The sequence below is a fragment of the Mchenga conophoros genome, linkage group LG16 (assembly GCF_057382185.1).
Source record: "Mchenga conophoros isolate Kocher_MC1m ecotype Shallow Benthic linkage group LG16, M_conophoros_male_GT1.1, whole genome shotgun sequence".
Lineage (NCBI taxonomy): Eukaryota > Metazoa > Chordata > Actinopteri > Cichliformes > Cichlidae > Mchenga > Mchenga conophoros.
The window spans coordinates 12,623,370-12,640,014 of record NC_140541.1 but is presented as its reverse complement, the minus strand read 5'-3'; the positions used below and the strand labels follow the sequence as shown (position 1 = coordinate 12,640,014).

General features: G+C 41.6%; 1 protein-coding gene across 3 annotated transcripts in view; it reads right to left on the bottom strand.

Annotated features, from left to right (window-relative positions):
- Positions 1-16,645, bottom strand: part of kdm6a (lysine (K)-specific demethylase 6A) — a 50,776-nt gene that overhangs the window by 18,992 nt on the left and 15,139 nt on the right. For 2 of the 3 annotated variants that reach the window (XM_085250204.1, XM_085250205.1), the window contains exons 6-9: positions 10,899-11,019; positions 4,764-4,818; positions 4,280-4,314; positions 2,700-2,793 (exon numbers count right to left, since the gene is read on the bottom strand). In XM_085250204.1, coding sequence (XP_085106330.1) covers positions 2,700-2,793; positions 4,280-4,314; positions 4,764-4,818; positions 10,899-11,019 — 305 coding nt within the window. Of the gene's footprint in view, positions 1-2,699; positions 2,794-4,279; positions 4,315-4,763; positions 4,819-6,853; positions 7,159-10,898; positions 11,020-16,645 lie in introns of those variants that run through there. The other variant, XM_085250206.1, reaches the window with a different exon arrangement.

The window sequence follows — 16,645 nt, the reverse complement described above, 5'->3', positions numbered from 1 at the left end:
TCACGATTCAACTGTAACACACCTCCTGGCTTTGTTTTTTTATTTAGTGATGATTACATACCAAAGGAGAATACAAGTGTTATAAATCAAAATCCACATTTTTTTTAAATGTAATGAAAAAGGTAAGATTTCTGATAAGATTAAGTTCTGTCTGCCAAAGGAGAAAAAAAACAAAACAGATCAAATAAATAAAAACTTGTTACTTCCTGAAACTTTAATGAGAGTAACAGTGGAAAAAGTCAAAGAAGCAGTTATATTCAAAACGCTTAAACATCTGATATGAACCAGCCTTTACAAACAGCTCCTCCCTGCATTCAAGCACACACACGCACAAGTACGCGTGCGTGCACACGCACAAGTACGCGTGCGTGCACACGCACAAGTACGTGTGCGTGCACACACATAAACTGGCCAATTTCAAGCAAACACAGAGGCTCAGGAAGACTGTAATGAGCAATGACAAACCTCCCACAGCTCTTCTCCTATACACCTGTGTAACCACATATGCGTACTTATGTGTACTTGCGTTCCCGTGTACTCATGATACGTCATCAGTCGGAGACCAAGTACTGTTCCAATTCAAAGTACACATCAAGCCGAGAACGCAAAAAATTCCCGGATGTGTTCTCACTCCGCCTGTTTTATCGAGTGCGCCTTATGTATGAATTCTGGTTGTGCTTACTGACCTCGAACCTATTTTTGCGTGCACAAATCTGTTAAAAAATGTTTTGATGGATTGTCAGAGCATTACGGCTGCCGTAGTGAGGAGCTTCGCGGAGTAATCTGGGTCCAAAACTCCGTCGGCTTCAGGTCCCAAAGTCAAACGAACACAGAGTTAAAAACTGTCTAAATCCTTTCATCAGCGTTGCTGCTTTACCAGGTGTAACAATTAAGTTTAACATCCATGAAAACAGAATTTATTCAATTTAACGGAGTGAGAAGTTAGCAGGAAGTTAGCTCGCTAGTTTCCACCTAAACATGACATACCATGTTCTGACTGAGAGATTTTTGAAACTAATTAAAACGTACAGCTCTGCTACCACTTCCAACATAAACAAAGACAGAAAACTAAACAGCGATGGCGTTTGCAGGGTTACTGAAGTTGGACTACCTGGTATATAATGTTGTGCTACGTGATTAGTAGTGATACAGCTATGTTAGCATAACATTAGCACAGTGAAGCTGGAGGATGAACGCCAACGTTTTTTCCACTCGATAAAAGTTAACGTGAGGGATTCTGGTGGTCAGGGACAAATGCAATCGCATAGCAGGATGCTGTACACGGGCCAAACTTCAGTCAGGACAACAACTGAGATTATTCATCCACAATACAAGGTTAGTTATTAATATACTGCAACAACATGGGAACAGAACAGCTGCGAGAGAATTCAACATTAATGAATCAATGTTACGGAAGTGGAGGACGCGCAGTGTTTGGCTTTCCCCATATTTAAAAAGTGCTTCATCTCTTTGCCATTACTGTCGCCTGGCATAATTTGCAGATGATAATGGTTGTAGCCGCTGCGATGCTTTCGACCAAAACAGGCGCAGCTTGATGACATCATCAACATACGCTATCACGATAGAGCGGTATAGTCAGAAAGTGGTATCGTTTATATCGTATATCGTTTATATCGCCCACCCCTACTTGACAGCAATCTATGGCAATTCCTAGTGGTCTCACAAGGTTGGCAGGGCCATTGCAAGCATCGTAAATCATCTGTAATGGGAAGTTTTAGCCAAAAACCAATTTCCAGCAAGTCCTGATAGGTACAACAGTGGCTACCACAACTATATACAAACATACTAAGCCAAATACACCAAACAAACTAATCTGTGCGCCTCACTACCTTGGTTATCTTGGCATTTTGGTGAACCTGTGCAAAGTATACTGTCAGTTTCTGCTGTGGTCTTCTGCTGCTGTAGCCCATCTGCTTCAAGGTTCAACATGTTGTGCATTCCTGCCTTGGTTGTAACCGGTGCTTATCCCGAGTTACTGCTGTCTTTCTATTAATTCAAAACATTCTGGCCATTCTTCTCTGACTTCTGGCATGAACATAGATAACTGCTGCTCACTGGATAGTTCCTACCAGACCAGTCCTCCTGGCACCAACAACCATGCCATGTTCAAAATCACTAAAATCATCTTCCTTCCCCATTCTGATGCTCAGTTTGGACTACAATAAGTCATCTTGTTCTCACCCAAATACAACGAGTTGCTATTCTGTGACTCACTGATTAGATATCTGCATTAACAAGCAGTTAAATAGGTATAGGTAATACAGCAAGTGTATATAAATGTATGAAATCTTTTGATTAATACTGACACACACACACACAGAGAGAGAGAGAGAGAGAGAGAGAGAGAGAGAGAGAGAGAGAGAGAGAGAGAGAGAGAGAGAGAGAGAGAGAGAGAAACCAATGCCTGAGTAAATAAAGCCAGAATTATTTAATCAAACTAGATAAAAATCCACTTATTACAACATTTGATGTAAAAATACAACGATTTTAGCAATCACTGGTTGCAGATGGTTTTTTTCCCCCCATTCTTTGCAGGATGGTAAATGGTAAATGAGCATGCAGACTAGGGGAAGCCGGGAATCGAACCAACCGAGCCTGAAGATACTTTCAGCCAGTTTAATCCGGTACATTTCACATGTGGACATGAGCATCGGCCTACATCAGCAAAGGTCACTCACCAAGTTGTTGCAGTGTGGTCGCCTTCACTTGTGCAGGAAGATTTTCCGTCTGCAACAGACTTTCATACGCTTCCTTCGCTGCTCTGTATTTCTTCTGCGGGGAGAACAGGAAGAGGAGGACAAGCAAGAGAAGTAGACATGGGGGTTGTTTAGGCCAGACAGGAAAGCCAGTGTTTTATGGTTTTATCTAGACAGACAAAGACTTTAAAGACCTCCTCACACTCATAGTGTCCTTCCATACACAGACAAACACACGGGGGGAGGGAGACTCAACAAGTCTGGCAGGTGTGTGTGTCTGCACTAAAATGTTTGTGTGCTTTAACAAAAATCTGGGGAAATCTGAGCTGCCTGCTGGTGAACCAAGGGTTTGTTTTAACTTAGTGGGCTTACTGACCTTTTGTCTAGATCATCAGGTAGAGTAATGTCAGTGCATGGACAGAATCTTCTCTTATCAGGTCTAAAATAGCCTTTTAAAAACCAACCCACCAGACTGTGTATGTGCAGACCTTGCACATACACAGTCTGGCTCTAGACTCTTCCTGTCTGCACACAATAAAAACACCTCTGGGCAAACACTGACACTTGGGCACACAAGCGAGAGAGATTCTTTAATGTTCCTTCCTGTGTCGACTAATGATTGTCATTAAGGCTGAAGGCAAATACAACCAAATGAACAGCTGCATTTGGAACTACTACAACTGAAGAATTGCAATGGGGGGGGGGGGGGGGGGATTGTTGGTAATGAAGCCCTGCCATTACCTACAAGATCTGACATTTAGAGTCATTTAGTTTTAGATAATACTTGAACAAACACTGTTCTGTAGTTAATTGACACATTTTCCAACAGGTCCTGATCATGTTGTTTCAACATGATAGTAACAGTAATGGTTCTTATATAGCGCTTTTCTACTCTACCTGAGCACCCAAAGCGCTTTGTACAACATGCCTCATTCACCCATTCAAAAAAGCACTTTTTTCTATGCCTAAGTGCTTTCTACCTGACATACACACATTTACACTCTGATGGATGCATCAACTTGGGATCTGTGACTGGAGCAGCCAGGGATCGATCCAACAACCTTCCACTTAGTAAATAACCTGCTCTACCCCCAGTGCAGCATATTTTCATAATGGCATACTGAGGAGTGCATTAACATATTCAAACTTGGCCTAAACAAGGCAAAGGGACAGATACATGTAAATAAAAACAATACCTAGATATAGTAACTCATCGACACCAGTGGTCTAGTACAAAGTAGGGGTGTAATGTACCTATATATACCCTGAATCATTCCCAGCAGCCTTTGAGCCAAACAATAATAGTTAGAAGTTAAAGCTTTATATTACTGGTGTTGTTCATCATAATTTTTTAATAATTGAATTATTTTATACTTATGAATAAACAGTACAGTTGTTCTTATAAGCCACAGTATCTGAGTTCTTAAAAAGGCTGGATTACACTGAAGGTCTTCCCTTGTCAGAGAAATTGTTAAATCAATATAAAGTTATAGCAGGTGCATGATGCTATATTAATTGAGTACAACATGAAATTGTTTGGCCCACATTTATCGATTGCTTACCTGGATCTCATATAAATGAGCGATGTGGAACTGAACTGTGGGGGTGAGAAATTAGAAATTAGTGAAATAAAACAACAACAAAAAAACCCAAACAAAGAGAGAAATTAAGCTAGATAATGGCTCCATGAAGCTCAGTGGGTACAGACTGCTAGCACTATGGAGCACAGATGGGAGGGGGAGTAGGACACTTTCCCCAGAGTGTACATGTAATCTGAAATCACAGTGTGTATCTGCAATGTGCTTGAAAGCACTTCCAGCTCGCTCTCTCTCCTTGTGCTGTCTCCTAGGCAACCCCAGTCTTGGGCAGAGTCAGCAGGGAAACAGCAACAGAGAGAGAGAAAAAAAAATCTGCTCTGTAGAAATATTCCTATGCCCTTTCAATATGTGTTACATACCACTAGCAACACGGCCCATCATATGTGATCATACTTTACGTTGTAGCGTGTGACTGGTTGGCTGGAACAATTATAGCACCTATACTTACTTTCAGCTTTGGACAAAGTGCAGAGTTTGGAGTCGATCAAAGCCAGCTGAAAATGCTGCAGAGAGGGAAAAAATGTAATCATTTTAGTGTGAAAGCAAATTCACACAAATCAAACATCTCTGTGACAAGATTAAAAACAAACAAAAACGATTTAACCTAGTTTTTTCCGAGAGCACAGAGCACAGGAGTGATACTTTTAAGGAAATCGTGGAGAAATTTCTATTCTTCTCCAGCTAATGTGCATTACCCAAATCCCCAGCATTCCTAATAAACCATAAATGAACTCCTGCCACTGCAACAAGAGAGGACACAGAGCTGGAAAAGCTAAGGCACAAATCTCACCCCTCCTTTCTCCTGTCCAACTTGTCCTCAAAATGAGACGCTGATATCCAGTGGCAGGCTATTAATGGCATCCAATTCCATCATCTGAACTACGGTTTCTGGGTAAGGCAGATGTCTGCAGAGGCCAAGGCGTGCCACAGTACCAGGAAATGCCTTCTATATGGGGTCACTGAACTGATTAGCCCAAGTCACACAGCTCTTCTGGCCTTCTCGGACTCCCTTTAGTTCTTCCACAAAATGCCCAGATGTTGCTGACACACTGCTGTAATTTTAACTGTATTCAAGTTCATTATACGAGAAAGTGAAATGTAAATTCCAGCAAGATGTCCTGTCTATAAGTGGCTTCAAGGTGACAGTTTTCATTGCAGTTTATTTCGGTAGTTAACTAATCTGCCAATTTTTCTTCAATTAGTCAACGATCATTTCACTTATGCTTATCTCCACTTCCAGTGGGTGAACCTCCTCTTCTAGGCTCCAGTGTTTCACCTAGTCAAGTCTTCCCACCTGTGAATATCACTGTGTTGTCTCGGCCCACAGCAAAATAAAATAATGACCCAGAAACTTGTACTAATTACTATTCAGAATAAACACTAATAATAATGTGAGAAAAAAAAACAAAAACCAAACAAACTAGCATACAGGAGTAGCTACATTATCGCATTTCACTCTTTAGCTAACAAAACTGAAATGGTGTTCGCATGCATGAGAAGGTTCCGATAGGTAATCTAACATAAACATTACTGGACAAATTTGAACATAAAGTATTAACGCGATGCACTGAACTCCCTAAAACTGAAGCATTCAGAGCTGACGTCACAGCTCCAGGGTGCCGGCGTTTTAAATGCTCGTGGACAGCAGTAGTCCTGTCGTGGAAGGAAAGTGCCAGTTTGGACACTCTGCAAATAACTTTTGTTTAAAATCTCAGTTTCTATTTTCTTCTGTCCTCCTGTTTTGCCGTTCGCGCTACGTTCTTCTTCGTTAGTATTATCTGCAGTCTTGGCAGACGATATAGGCGATACTGCCCTATAGCTTCCTGTAGTGTATTGCAGTTACAAAAAGAAATTTATGATATGATGCATCGACAATAAAATTCCCCCATCAATTAATTTTTATAGTTGATGTCATCGATTATTTGGACGAATCACTGGAGCCCTTTTTCAGTCCCTAGGGTTGCTGCACTGTAACCCTATGCAGTCCCAAATGATGCTTTGTGCATTTAAAAAGGCACCACTAGAATCTGGGTCAGTAAAACCTGTCAGCACCTGAGCACGAGGAAAATCCCAAAACCTTGAACTTCTTTCAATGGCACGCACACTTTTGGAACAAACTGTACTGCTGCTGTTGCTGAACTGGTCAAATTAAAGAGGATTTCTTGCTTTAACCTTAAAAGGCAAGCACCGGTATCAGCGGTCCATGCTGGGGAAAAGGCAGCTATAAGCACAGGCACACACAGAAAAAGGAGGCGCCCGCTGTCTTGGAGCGACAGCAGCCGCACAGACGGTCAATGTCAGCCAGATAAAAATCAAGAGCCGTCCAGCTGGATCTTTCTTTGCATGCTTCACCCTGGGCCAGTGGAGCTTCACACACACACTTACACATGCATGCGCACGCATGCAGACACACACAGAGGACCCTGCTTAGGACAAACTCCCTTTTAAACAGCGCTACGAGCCACTAAACACCAGACACTCCAACTGCATCCACATGCTTTAATGTCAAGCAACAGAGGCAAAGACAAATGCTTTTACCTAGATCGCTTTCACATCACACTCCTCATGGAACCCCACAGCATCCTCCAGTAGATCTCCGCCTCAGCCTCTTCTATCCTTTCCCTCCTTCCCTTTCACACTTGCTCTACCATCAGGCAGATAATGCAGCAGGATTGTCAGCTTGGCATTCCACCTCCCTCCCCATGTCTCGCTTTCCTCACTCTCTCTCTGTCTCTTTGCAATCTTTCTTTTTGTCTCTCTCCCTCCCTCTCTCACGCCACCTCCTTCCCCCTCTTCTATCCTGGTGTCACTGATTACTATTCAGCAGACGGCTGCAGTGGAGAGTGCTGAGAGATGACACACAATACCTCAAAGCTGGAACAGGCAGGGAAACACCACCTCTACAGCCCCCCCTCCCTCACCCAACCCAAATCTCACCTCTCTTTCTCAGCTCAAAGCTCTTCTCTATGGCTACGCAGCTCTACAGAAGCAGCCAACTCATATAACCTCAATTTAAAGCACACTGGGGCCAAATCATTTCCTCTTCTCTCATTAACCACATTAGCAGACACTAATGGGATGAAATTGTCTGCGCTGTATGTGAAATCCAAGTTTGGTGCAGTTACATGCAGTGATTCACATTGCAATGTGTTCTTAGAAACTCAAGGCATCTCAGTCACTTGATGCTCTGCACCTTGAAACATGCATCCTTCATGAAAGTCCATTTCTACATTCCCTCCCTCTCCCTCCTGCACGCATTTACTACAGAAAACAGTTTCTGATTCCTTTCTCATTTCTGTTTCTTACATTTATTCAATCTCAGCTCCTCTGCGTGAGAGACCACCCCTCCCTTTAGATAAGTGGGGCAGTTGTGTGTGTATATGTGTTGGCAGCGAGCCAGAACAAACAGGGAGGGGTGGCCTCCAACACCGAGTGAAGACGTGCAACGCGTGCAGCCTAGTTAGCTCCACAGAGCACCATGTGTATAAACTCTTAAAACCTTTGGTAATAAACTGTAAACTGAAAATGTCAAGCTTTAGGAAATACTTCTTTCACCATTAACCAATACAGAATATTTGCTTGATATAGTTAAGACACGTGTCATGCACCTTAAATTCCGAGTGTTGCACACTTCGTTTCTTGCACATATACAGGACTGTCGGTGTTGTTCTGGAAATGTAATTCACCTTGCTGATTACATGCACTTCCTCTTGTGTCATCTTATCTGTTAATCTGATGTCGGTGTGTTTTCTTTGGAGAGAGAATTGTTTAAATGTGTATGTTGCAGCTTTTTTCTATCAATGACAAATTTATTTGAATTCATAGACCTCTGAACCATACCGCTCAAACGTGTTTCGGCAGGATTTCTACTCACATTCAAACTAGGTTACTTAGTCTGACTGAAAAAAAGAAAGTCAGGGAGATCAGGCAACACTAACTCACAACTTACTTTTAAGAAAATATGACCACCTCGACCTTTTTCCTTCTAGATCCTCCATGGGCATCAGAGGAGAGGAGGAGCTCCTGTGCTGCTGACTGAGATCACAGCGATATGTGTCTGAGTTTGTGTGTCTGGCACTTATTATACCTTCCCCAAAAGATTTAGTAATGTATGAATAGGGCTGTGCGATATGACCAAAATCTCATATCCCGATATAAAACATCTATCGTCCCGATAACGATATAAATCACAAAAAATTTAATATTTTCTGTAAATTCCGTGAATCTCGGGAAGGTGAAGTGTTTCCAGCTGGGCGTCGTGTACTTTAACCGATGCATGAAACTACACATTTTTTGACATAGGTTTTAACGGCCGCCGTTTTCTTTGTGAGTATTTATCACACGGCATGTTGCGGGGAAAAGCCTGTTCTAACATTTGAGGCTAAGGTTTATTTTTTAGCACCTGACGGCTCTTTTTTGCTTTTCATCCGTAAACACTCTGCATACTTTTTCACGTGATTCAGTTTATTTTGAAAAGTCTCAACAGGATCTTGAGCTTTACTGTGAAAGGTTTATGTGGAAAATAAACAAGCGGACATGCGATCGTTTTACCGTCGTTGTTGCTAACGACAACGCATAAAAACAGGCGCTTGTCCATCCGTAGTGTGATTATATTAAACATAAGCGATAGAGAGAACTTTAAGAAATTAATATAGCCACTACAGTGACCATCAAAACCATGAAAAATATTGCCGTAAACAGTTAATTTTTTTGCGACACCACGAAACAAATGATAGCGTAAAATGAAACGACAGACGTTTTTATATCGTCATCCGATATATATCGTTATATCGAACAGCTCTATGTATGAACTTCATATTCTGTAAGCCTGGAAGAATATTACTGCAGTGCTTCCCCTGCTATTTTCTGACTGTGGTCATTCAGAGTGTTAAATACACTGATGCACCTATTGCTGCAATATTGACACTTACTTGTAACTTATTGGAATTTAATCTTTTCTTAGTTAGTCTTCTATTCTTAGTTCTGGTTATTTGAACTTTTATTTCATAAATAATCACCATGAATAAAATCCTCTGCGATGGCAGTGTAATAAATATTCCTTTTTTTAAACTTGTAATATCCAGTTGGCATGTCTAAACTTCTGTAGTGCACTGGCATAAGTATGCTAGTGTGACATAACGTCTGAAACAGGACAAAGCCTAGGATCAGAGCAATCAATCCCCAAAGGGATCCCCGACAACAGATCGGCAGCTAAAAGTCAGAATGCCTTTTTCCTTTTGTTACTGTCTCGACAACTCACAAGTATCCGGGGATTACAGACACACAGGACAGATGATCCTGCAGCCGGTGTTGATCCAAAGGACTAGGGAGGTCAGAATTATCTAAAAAGTTAAAAGGCTCTTATCTGTGACTGTACATCGGAATTCATGAAACTTAAGTGGCATGAATGCAAAATGATTCAATTGTTCCAGCACTCTCATCAGGCAAGGACACTCTGCTGATGACTCGAGTCAAAATGTATATATTTGTTCTAGCTGCACTTCTATCAGCTGTGGGTGCAGAACCTTTAGATGTGCAATGAACAAAGTAAGACTGTATAATACACTTCATAAACACCCACAATAGCAAATGCTTCCAGTATCCCTCCAATATTAGCTGATAAGGTTGTTATGACAACATTACAAGATAAGATAGCTCGCCTGCTTCCCTATGGCTTTACTTCTGACTACATTTATTAAATCACGTCAGACCACAGCCAGAGTTGTCACCCCAAGTCCTTTGTGATGGATAGTTCAAGATATTTAGAATATTCCAACTGAAATCAGTAACTTCATTATTAAAATGTGTGAGACAACATCTGTTCAGTAGTCCTCTACAGTGCATCCTATTAAGTTGGACATTGTTCTGCAGCCTCAGTATAGCAACCTCAGATCACCCTTTTTATCTGTGCATGCATGCTTCAGTTCAGTCCAACATATTTTACCATCTCAGTGAAAATACATAAAACAAGACAAGGTGGAAGATATGACACCACTGAAATAAAATCCTGAAAACACAGACTGGATTCTGTCTCAAACTTCATATCTATTTAGATTTACAGACACTATCTCTACTTTTAAGATTAGGCTTTAAACTTTCCTTTTTGCTAAAGCATATAGTTAGGGCTGGACCAGGTGACCCTGAACCCTCCCTTAGTTATGCTGCAATAGGCATAGGCTGCTGGGGAACTCCCATGATGCATTGAGATTTTCCTTTTCAGTCACCTTTCTCACTCACTATGTGTTAATAGACCTCTCTGCATTGAATTGTACTTGTTATAAATCTCTGTCTCTCTTCCACAGCATGTCTTTATCCTGTCTTCCTTCTCTCACCCCAACCGGTCGCGTCAGTTGGGTGCTCCTCCCTGAGCCCGGTTCTGCTGGAGGTTTCTTCCTGTTAAAAGGGAGTTTTTCCTTCCCACTGTCACCAAAGAGCTTGCTCATAGGGGGTCATATGATTGTTGGGTTTTTCTCTGTATCTTTTATTGTAGGGTGTACCTTACAATATAAAGCACCATGAGGCGACTGTTGTTGTGATTTGGTGCTATATAAATAAAACTGAATTGAAATTGAATTGAATTTACCTTTAAGCTTGACTCGTAGTCTGTGTTGACTTTAAACATGAATCCCAGTCTCAGATGAATCTCTTTAGCTCTTGAGAAACTGGGATCGATGTAAAGCACCTCCTGGAATGCCTTGATTGCCCTGGAAAAAGACCACAAAAATAGGAGGATTAACAAGAACAGAAATGAATACAAACAGTAAACCTAATAAAATATGCCAATATAGCCCATGTGGACACTTTACTACACTACCAATCAATAATAATAATAATAATAATAATAATAATAATAATAATAATAATATGGTAATAGGGGCAGCACGGTGCCACGGTGGTTAGCACTGTTGCCGCACAGCAAGAAGGTCCTGAGTTCAATTCCAACATCAGGCCGGGGTCTTTCTGTGTGGAGTTTGCATGTTCTCCCCGTGTTTGCGTGGGTTCCCTCCGGGTACTCCGGCTTCCTCCCACCGTCCAAAGACATGCAGCTTGTGGGGATAGGCTAATTGGATAATCCAAATTGCCATTAGGTGTGAATGTGCGAGTGAATGTGAGTGTGACTGGCTGTCTGTCTCTGTGTGTTAGCCCTGCGACAGACTGGCGACCTGTCCAGGGTGTACCCCGCCTCTCGCCCTATGACAGCTGGGATAGGCTCCAGCGCCCCCCGCGACCCTGAAAAGGAGAAGCGGAAGCGAATGGAATTGATATGGTAATAATATGGAGTATAAAAATCTCCAAGGTAACCAGATAAGTGTAAATGCTACTTTGAAAAGAAAAAAGAAAAAAAACTTGGAAAATGAGTGAAATCCCATTTGTAAAACCATCTCGGAAATTAGGTTGAGATAAGGGATGAGGACCTAATATTAGCCATTTAAGGCAGCAAGATGCAACTGTGCAACTTAACCCATACATAACATAACAGCTGCTAAGCTGTAAACTATTCTAGTGTTGCGAAACATTATCCAGGTTGAGGTAGCCCAGATAAGGCTTGATGCTACTTTTACAACAGAAAAAAAATCTTAATCATTTCACTGTACAAACAGCTGCAGGCAATTTGTTTACTTCAATTAAATAAAATGGCTTCAGCAGTGTATCAGTATATTGTACTGTAGCCTTTATGGTCAGTGGATAGTGTCTTCTCTAGTATCTTCCCATTATTCTTCAAGGTGCTGCAGACACTACTGTATATTGGTATCTACCAGCCCAAATCTATGATACACATGGTTCCATGTGGGCTTCACGCATGTGTCTTTTCCCAAAAGTAAATTTTTTTTCCTCTTTGCTTGCTTGCAAAGTTCACAACAGGGTCAACTACGTGGAGGCCCTCATCACTACAGTAAAGATGGAGTTATGTGCACTTTGTTAGCTTACTATATTCATAAGATGATTTTTCATGGCAAGTGGTCTGGTGGGAGCCAGAGGCGTCTCACTTGAGCTGTTACATGTTTGCATACATATAGAAGCATAACTTGTAGGTAAAGAAACCATTTCAGGGCTACAACATTTCATTGAGTAATTCCAAGAACTCGATTATTAAAAAAAAATTCTCAACACGAACTTTGCTTCGATGCTTCGGTTAACGCATGGCTCTGTATTGCGCCGATGTGTTAAATGATGTAAACATGAGGGTTTCACGCGCATGTGCGACTAAAAATGGACCTTCAGTATAAATGTGTTTAGGAGCAGCGTGTGACTAAAAGGTCTGACAACATTAAGCCCAAACAGGCCCCAGTTTTAAACAAAAACACTGATAACATAACAGCAGTAGTGATGATGCTGGCACAGTTTAACGTGGACCCAGAGTATCTTTACACACCATAAAGAGCAAAGAGGCGGAGCCATTACCGAGCTGGTGAGCTCGGGTAGAGTGAAAGAAAAACGTGTTTCTAGTGTCGTAAACAGCAGTGCTGTTCCTGTGATCACCATTAATGCCTTTAGTGGAAAAAGGCAAGCGGGAGTCCTTCATCAAAACACCCGATCAAAAACTCTGATGCAAAGAAAAGCAAAACTTTGTAGCTGCTCCATCCACCGCTGTTTGTTTTTACACAAATAAAAATCTGCAGTAAATCTGAAGAAATTGTATAAAATTGTGCAGATGAACAGTTAACATAGTCTGACACCATTTTTAAATTGTACATTGTGGCTTCAAAGTCAGGGACCAGGGTCTGAGACCACTTGTAGTCAACTTGCCCGTCTTCAAATCAACACTGGTGTGTCAATATGGCGGTAGAATGGGGATAAAACAGCAATAAGACCGAGTCGGTCGGCTACCACTGTTTTTTGGGGGTGGTTTTTCTCTGAATCAGTTCAGGAACAAGTTGGCACTTATGACATGTGGTTTAACACATTTGTTAAGCACTCTACATGCAATCTGTTTGTGATAATACTGCAATCTCAAATCTGTTCCCGCCTACATCCAACCTGCAGAGCTGTACCCTGGGCCAGGGACAGACTTGCCAGCATTGGACCGTGCATAATCAACTCTCTCAGGCTGGGCCAGATCTAAACGGGGCAAACAAGTAAAGACGCGGCAAACTACAAGCATTTCACCAAGAGCAAAAGTCAGGGAGCAGGTAACAAGGCTGAAGAGGAATCGGTAAATATGATACAAGTGTGAACACTTCTGTTTGAAATTGTCGGTAACTGTGTGAAGGCTTGAGGACTGAGACTCGAGTGGAGGCAGGATTTGACCTTAGAGTTGCTTTATTGCAAACTGTTCCTCCATATAAGCCTGAAATCCATTTGTAACACCTGACATATACGATGTTTAGAAGAACAAAACATTATCTATTGTCAGTTCCAAGCTGTCCGCATGTTAATGAAGATGCTCTTACTGTGCCGGGTGTACAAATATGATTGATCAGAGGTATTCTACAGTGTGCGAAACCTAACTGATGCTATGCACCGGGGCTGCAGTCTCACATCCTACAGTTAGAAAGCCTTGCTGTGAGAGGATCTCTGATAAAATGTCATGCAAAGTTTATTGGCTTTGCAAATGATGATGCAACTGTTGTGACGGGCCAAGAAGAGCAGCTGAGTGAAAAAAACTCAACCCTAACCCAACCATCATTCACTGCACACTTAGAACTTCCAGTCCATGGTGATGGTGTGAAACTTGCTACAGATGCAGAGTAATTATACATATTTATTAACTCTCAAGGTAACTGCAGACTTACAAAATAAAATAAATAAATCCTCCATCAAAGTAGAGTGCTTTCTTAGAAATCTACTGCAGTGTAACATTAACTCTTTCTTTCTTTAACAACTTCTTGCCATTACTTCATATTAAACATCGAAGTTGAGTGGCACAGCTGGCTAAGTGGAGAGGGCGTTTAATTCTTACAGATTATACTTTTGTATTGTTGCGTCTGACTTCGAGTGTCTGAAGAGGAAAGCACACGACTTGGAATATTCTGCATATTAATTTAACTAACACTGACCCTTTTGCAACATTCAGACACACTGGAACCTGCTCTGCTCACTATAATTTAAAAAAAATAAAATAAAGAGAGAAAGTAAGCTGAATCCTTGTATGTGTCTTGCATTAGAATTCTCCTCCTTCCATTAAGTTGAGTTTACTTCTACTGTTTCAGTAAAATACCAGCATCACTGTGGAGCAGGAACATGTGGGACTCGGCTATAAACACTGAGGAAAGAGCGACAGAAGAGACCTACAGCTTTAAGCCATCCAGCCGTGTCAATTACACACTTGTTCTGGTAACATCTTTCCCTCTCATTCCAAATAAACAGTCCAAGAGGCAACTACACACATTGGCACAAAATAAAACATGCTTTTCAGTGCCCGAACAGTAACTCAGGTTTGTGCTATTCTATATGTGATTGAGCAAACCACTGATTAAAATTTGTTGGCAACTTGTCTGCATTTATAGATTAGACGGCAATTAACAGCAAACCTTCATCAATCTACTGAAGAGGGACTGGAGTCTGCCCGCCTTGGACTTCCCACCCAGAGGCTGAGCAGTTGCCTTGCGACCAAAGTTGGGTGCCCAGAGCAGAGGGCACTCAGCCTCTGGCCTCCCAGAGGGTAACTGCATTGACTTTCAACTGTTCCCAGACAGAAAAAACAAACAAACAAACACACCCAAAAGCCAAGCTTATTTACCAGTGGTTTTTCCTGGTTGCACAGTTTGCCATCCTACTTTTTTTACTCTAGTCTGAAACAGGTTTCAGTTCACATAAACTTGACGTGACAATGGTATAATGTTCCATCAAAGCTAACAAGAGGACTTCATATCTTGGTCCCTAGTTGCCAGCAAAATGCTGAACTAATTTCTCAGTTCAGCCCAGAAAAAGGCAAACAGACTTTCCGCTGTACCGTTTTGTTTTTATCTGTAAAATAAAAGCAAAGTGCACATGCAAACCCTCCCTCCTTTTTTTAAACAAATCCATCCTTGTAATGTCAAATACAGCACAGCCAGCAGAAAATGGAGCGCGATTATTTAAGAATGACAGCATGCTCAGCAGTTTGAAAATTCAAGTCCCCAAATTTCTCTTCAACACTTTTGCTGCAAGCTAAAAATCAGTCATTCAGTAACAGTATCTGCACAGTGGATCTGGTCTATATCGGCGGGTCTGGCTTCACAAGTGTAGTGTATGTCAGAGCAATCGTAAATTTGCTAGCATGACAGCAGCCTTTCAACATTTCAGCACCGATCTCTCAGCAATATTGAAATAAACTAACCTACAGAGACGAGAGCACATTAAAACACAGACAAATACTAGTTTCCAGTTGAAGCCACTCACTGTGTAGCTATGACAACAATAGCAACTGCATATCAGCACGAAGCCCTTCTCCTGTATGGCAGGGCACTCAGCTCACTGCTGACTGTGTGCAACATACACGCACACACAAACGGCAGCTTGACTGAACTCATTGCCCTCCTTCCCTCCTCCCTGTTTATCTGGGCCCTCCCTCTCTCCCTCCCCTCTGTGTTCACCCTCCCCTCCGTGTTCACCCTCCCCTCCCTAAATGGCACAATCCAAAGTGAAGCTGCTCTACCAAATAGGTTGTGACACACAGCATAAGGCAGACTCGAGCCAAAGGATGAACAGAGGGCGACCCAGGCCTTTAGAAAAGACCATTCAACAACAAAAAGGTGCACATCTGAAATATGGCTACTGGTTGGTGACCATTTGAAATTGAATGTCCAACATTATTTCAACATCAAAATTAGCATGGCATTTATGACCTAATATCTTATCCTTCCATTATGGCTTTCTTTTTATTTATTTATTTTTATTTTTAATAAACACTAAGAATCAAAGGATTGTGATTCATAGGCTAGCATCCCTCTCTGGATATGCAAAACTACAGCGTTGTGAAGTAACATTCACCGTTTGACAGCTCAGCATTCCTTTGGGCCTCCGGCTCAAGTTGACGTAATCTGACCTTGAGGTCCCAACATGACATGCTCCCCTCCCCCATTAACATCCCCCAACACTCACAGCCGTTTTACACAAACAGATTCAAAAACCTGTCAAAACCATGGTTTCATCTTAGTGTGAATGAAACATGACTGTACAGCTCTACAACCACTGTTTGCACTGAGAGACTCAGAAAGCACTTAGGAAAGGAATTACATATGGCGAGCAAGAGGGCAAAGGATGAATATGCAGGCTCTGCAGACAACAATTTCTCTGCAATTCAGCAAACTCAGACATAGTTTATCACTTGAAACATGCAACCAGTCTTAGATTAACCATTTAGAACATCACGTAAAAATCTTTCTCCTCTTTATTGTACACAGACTT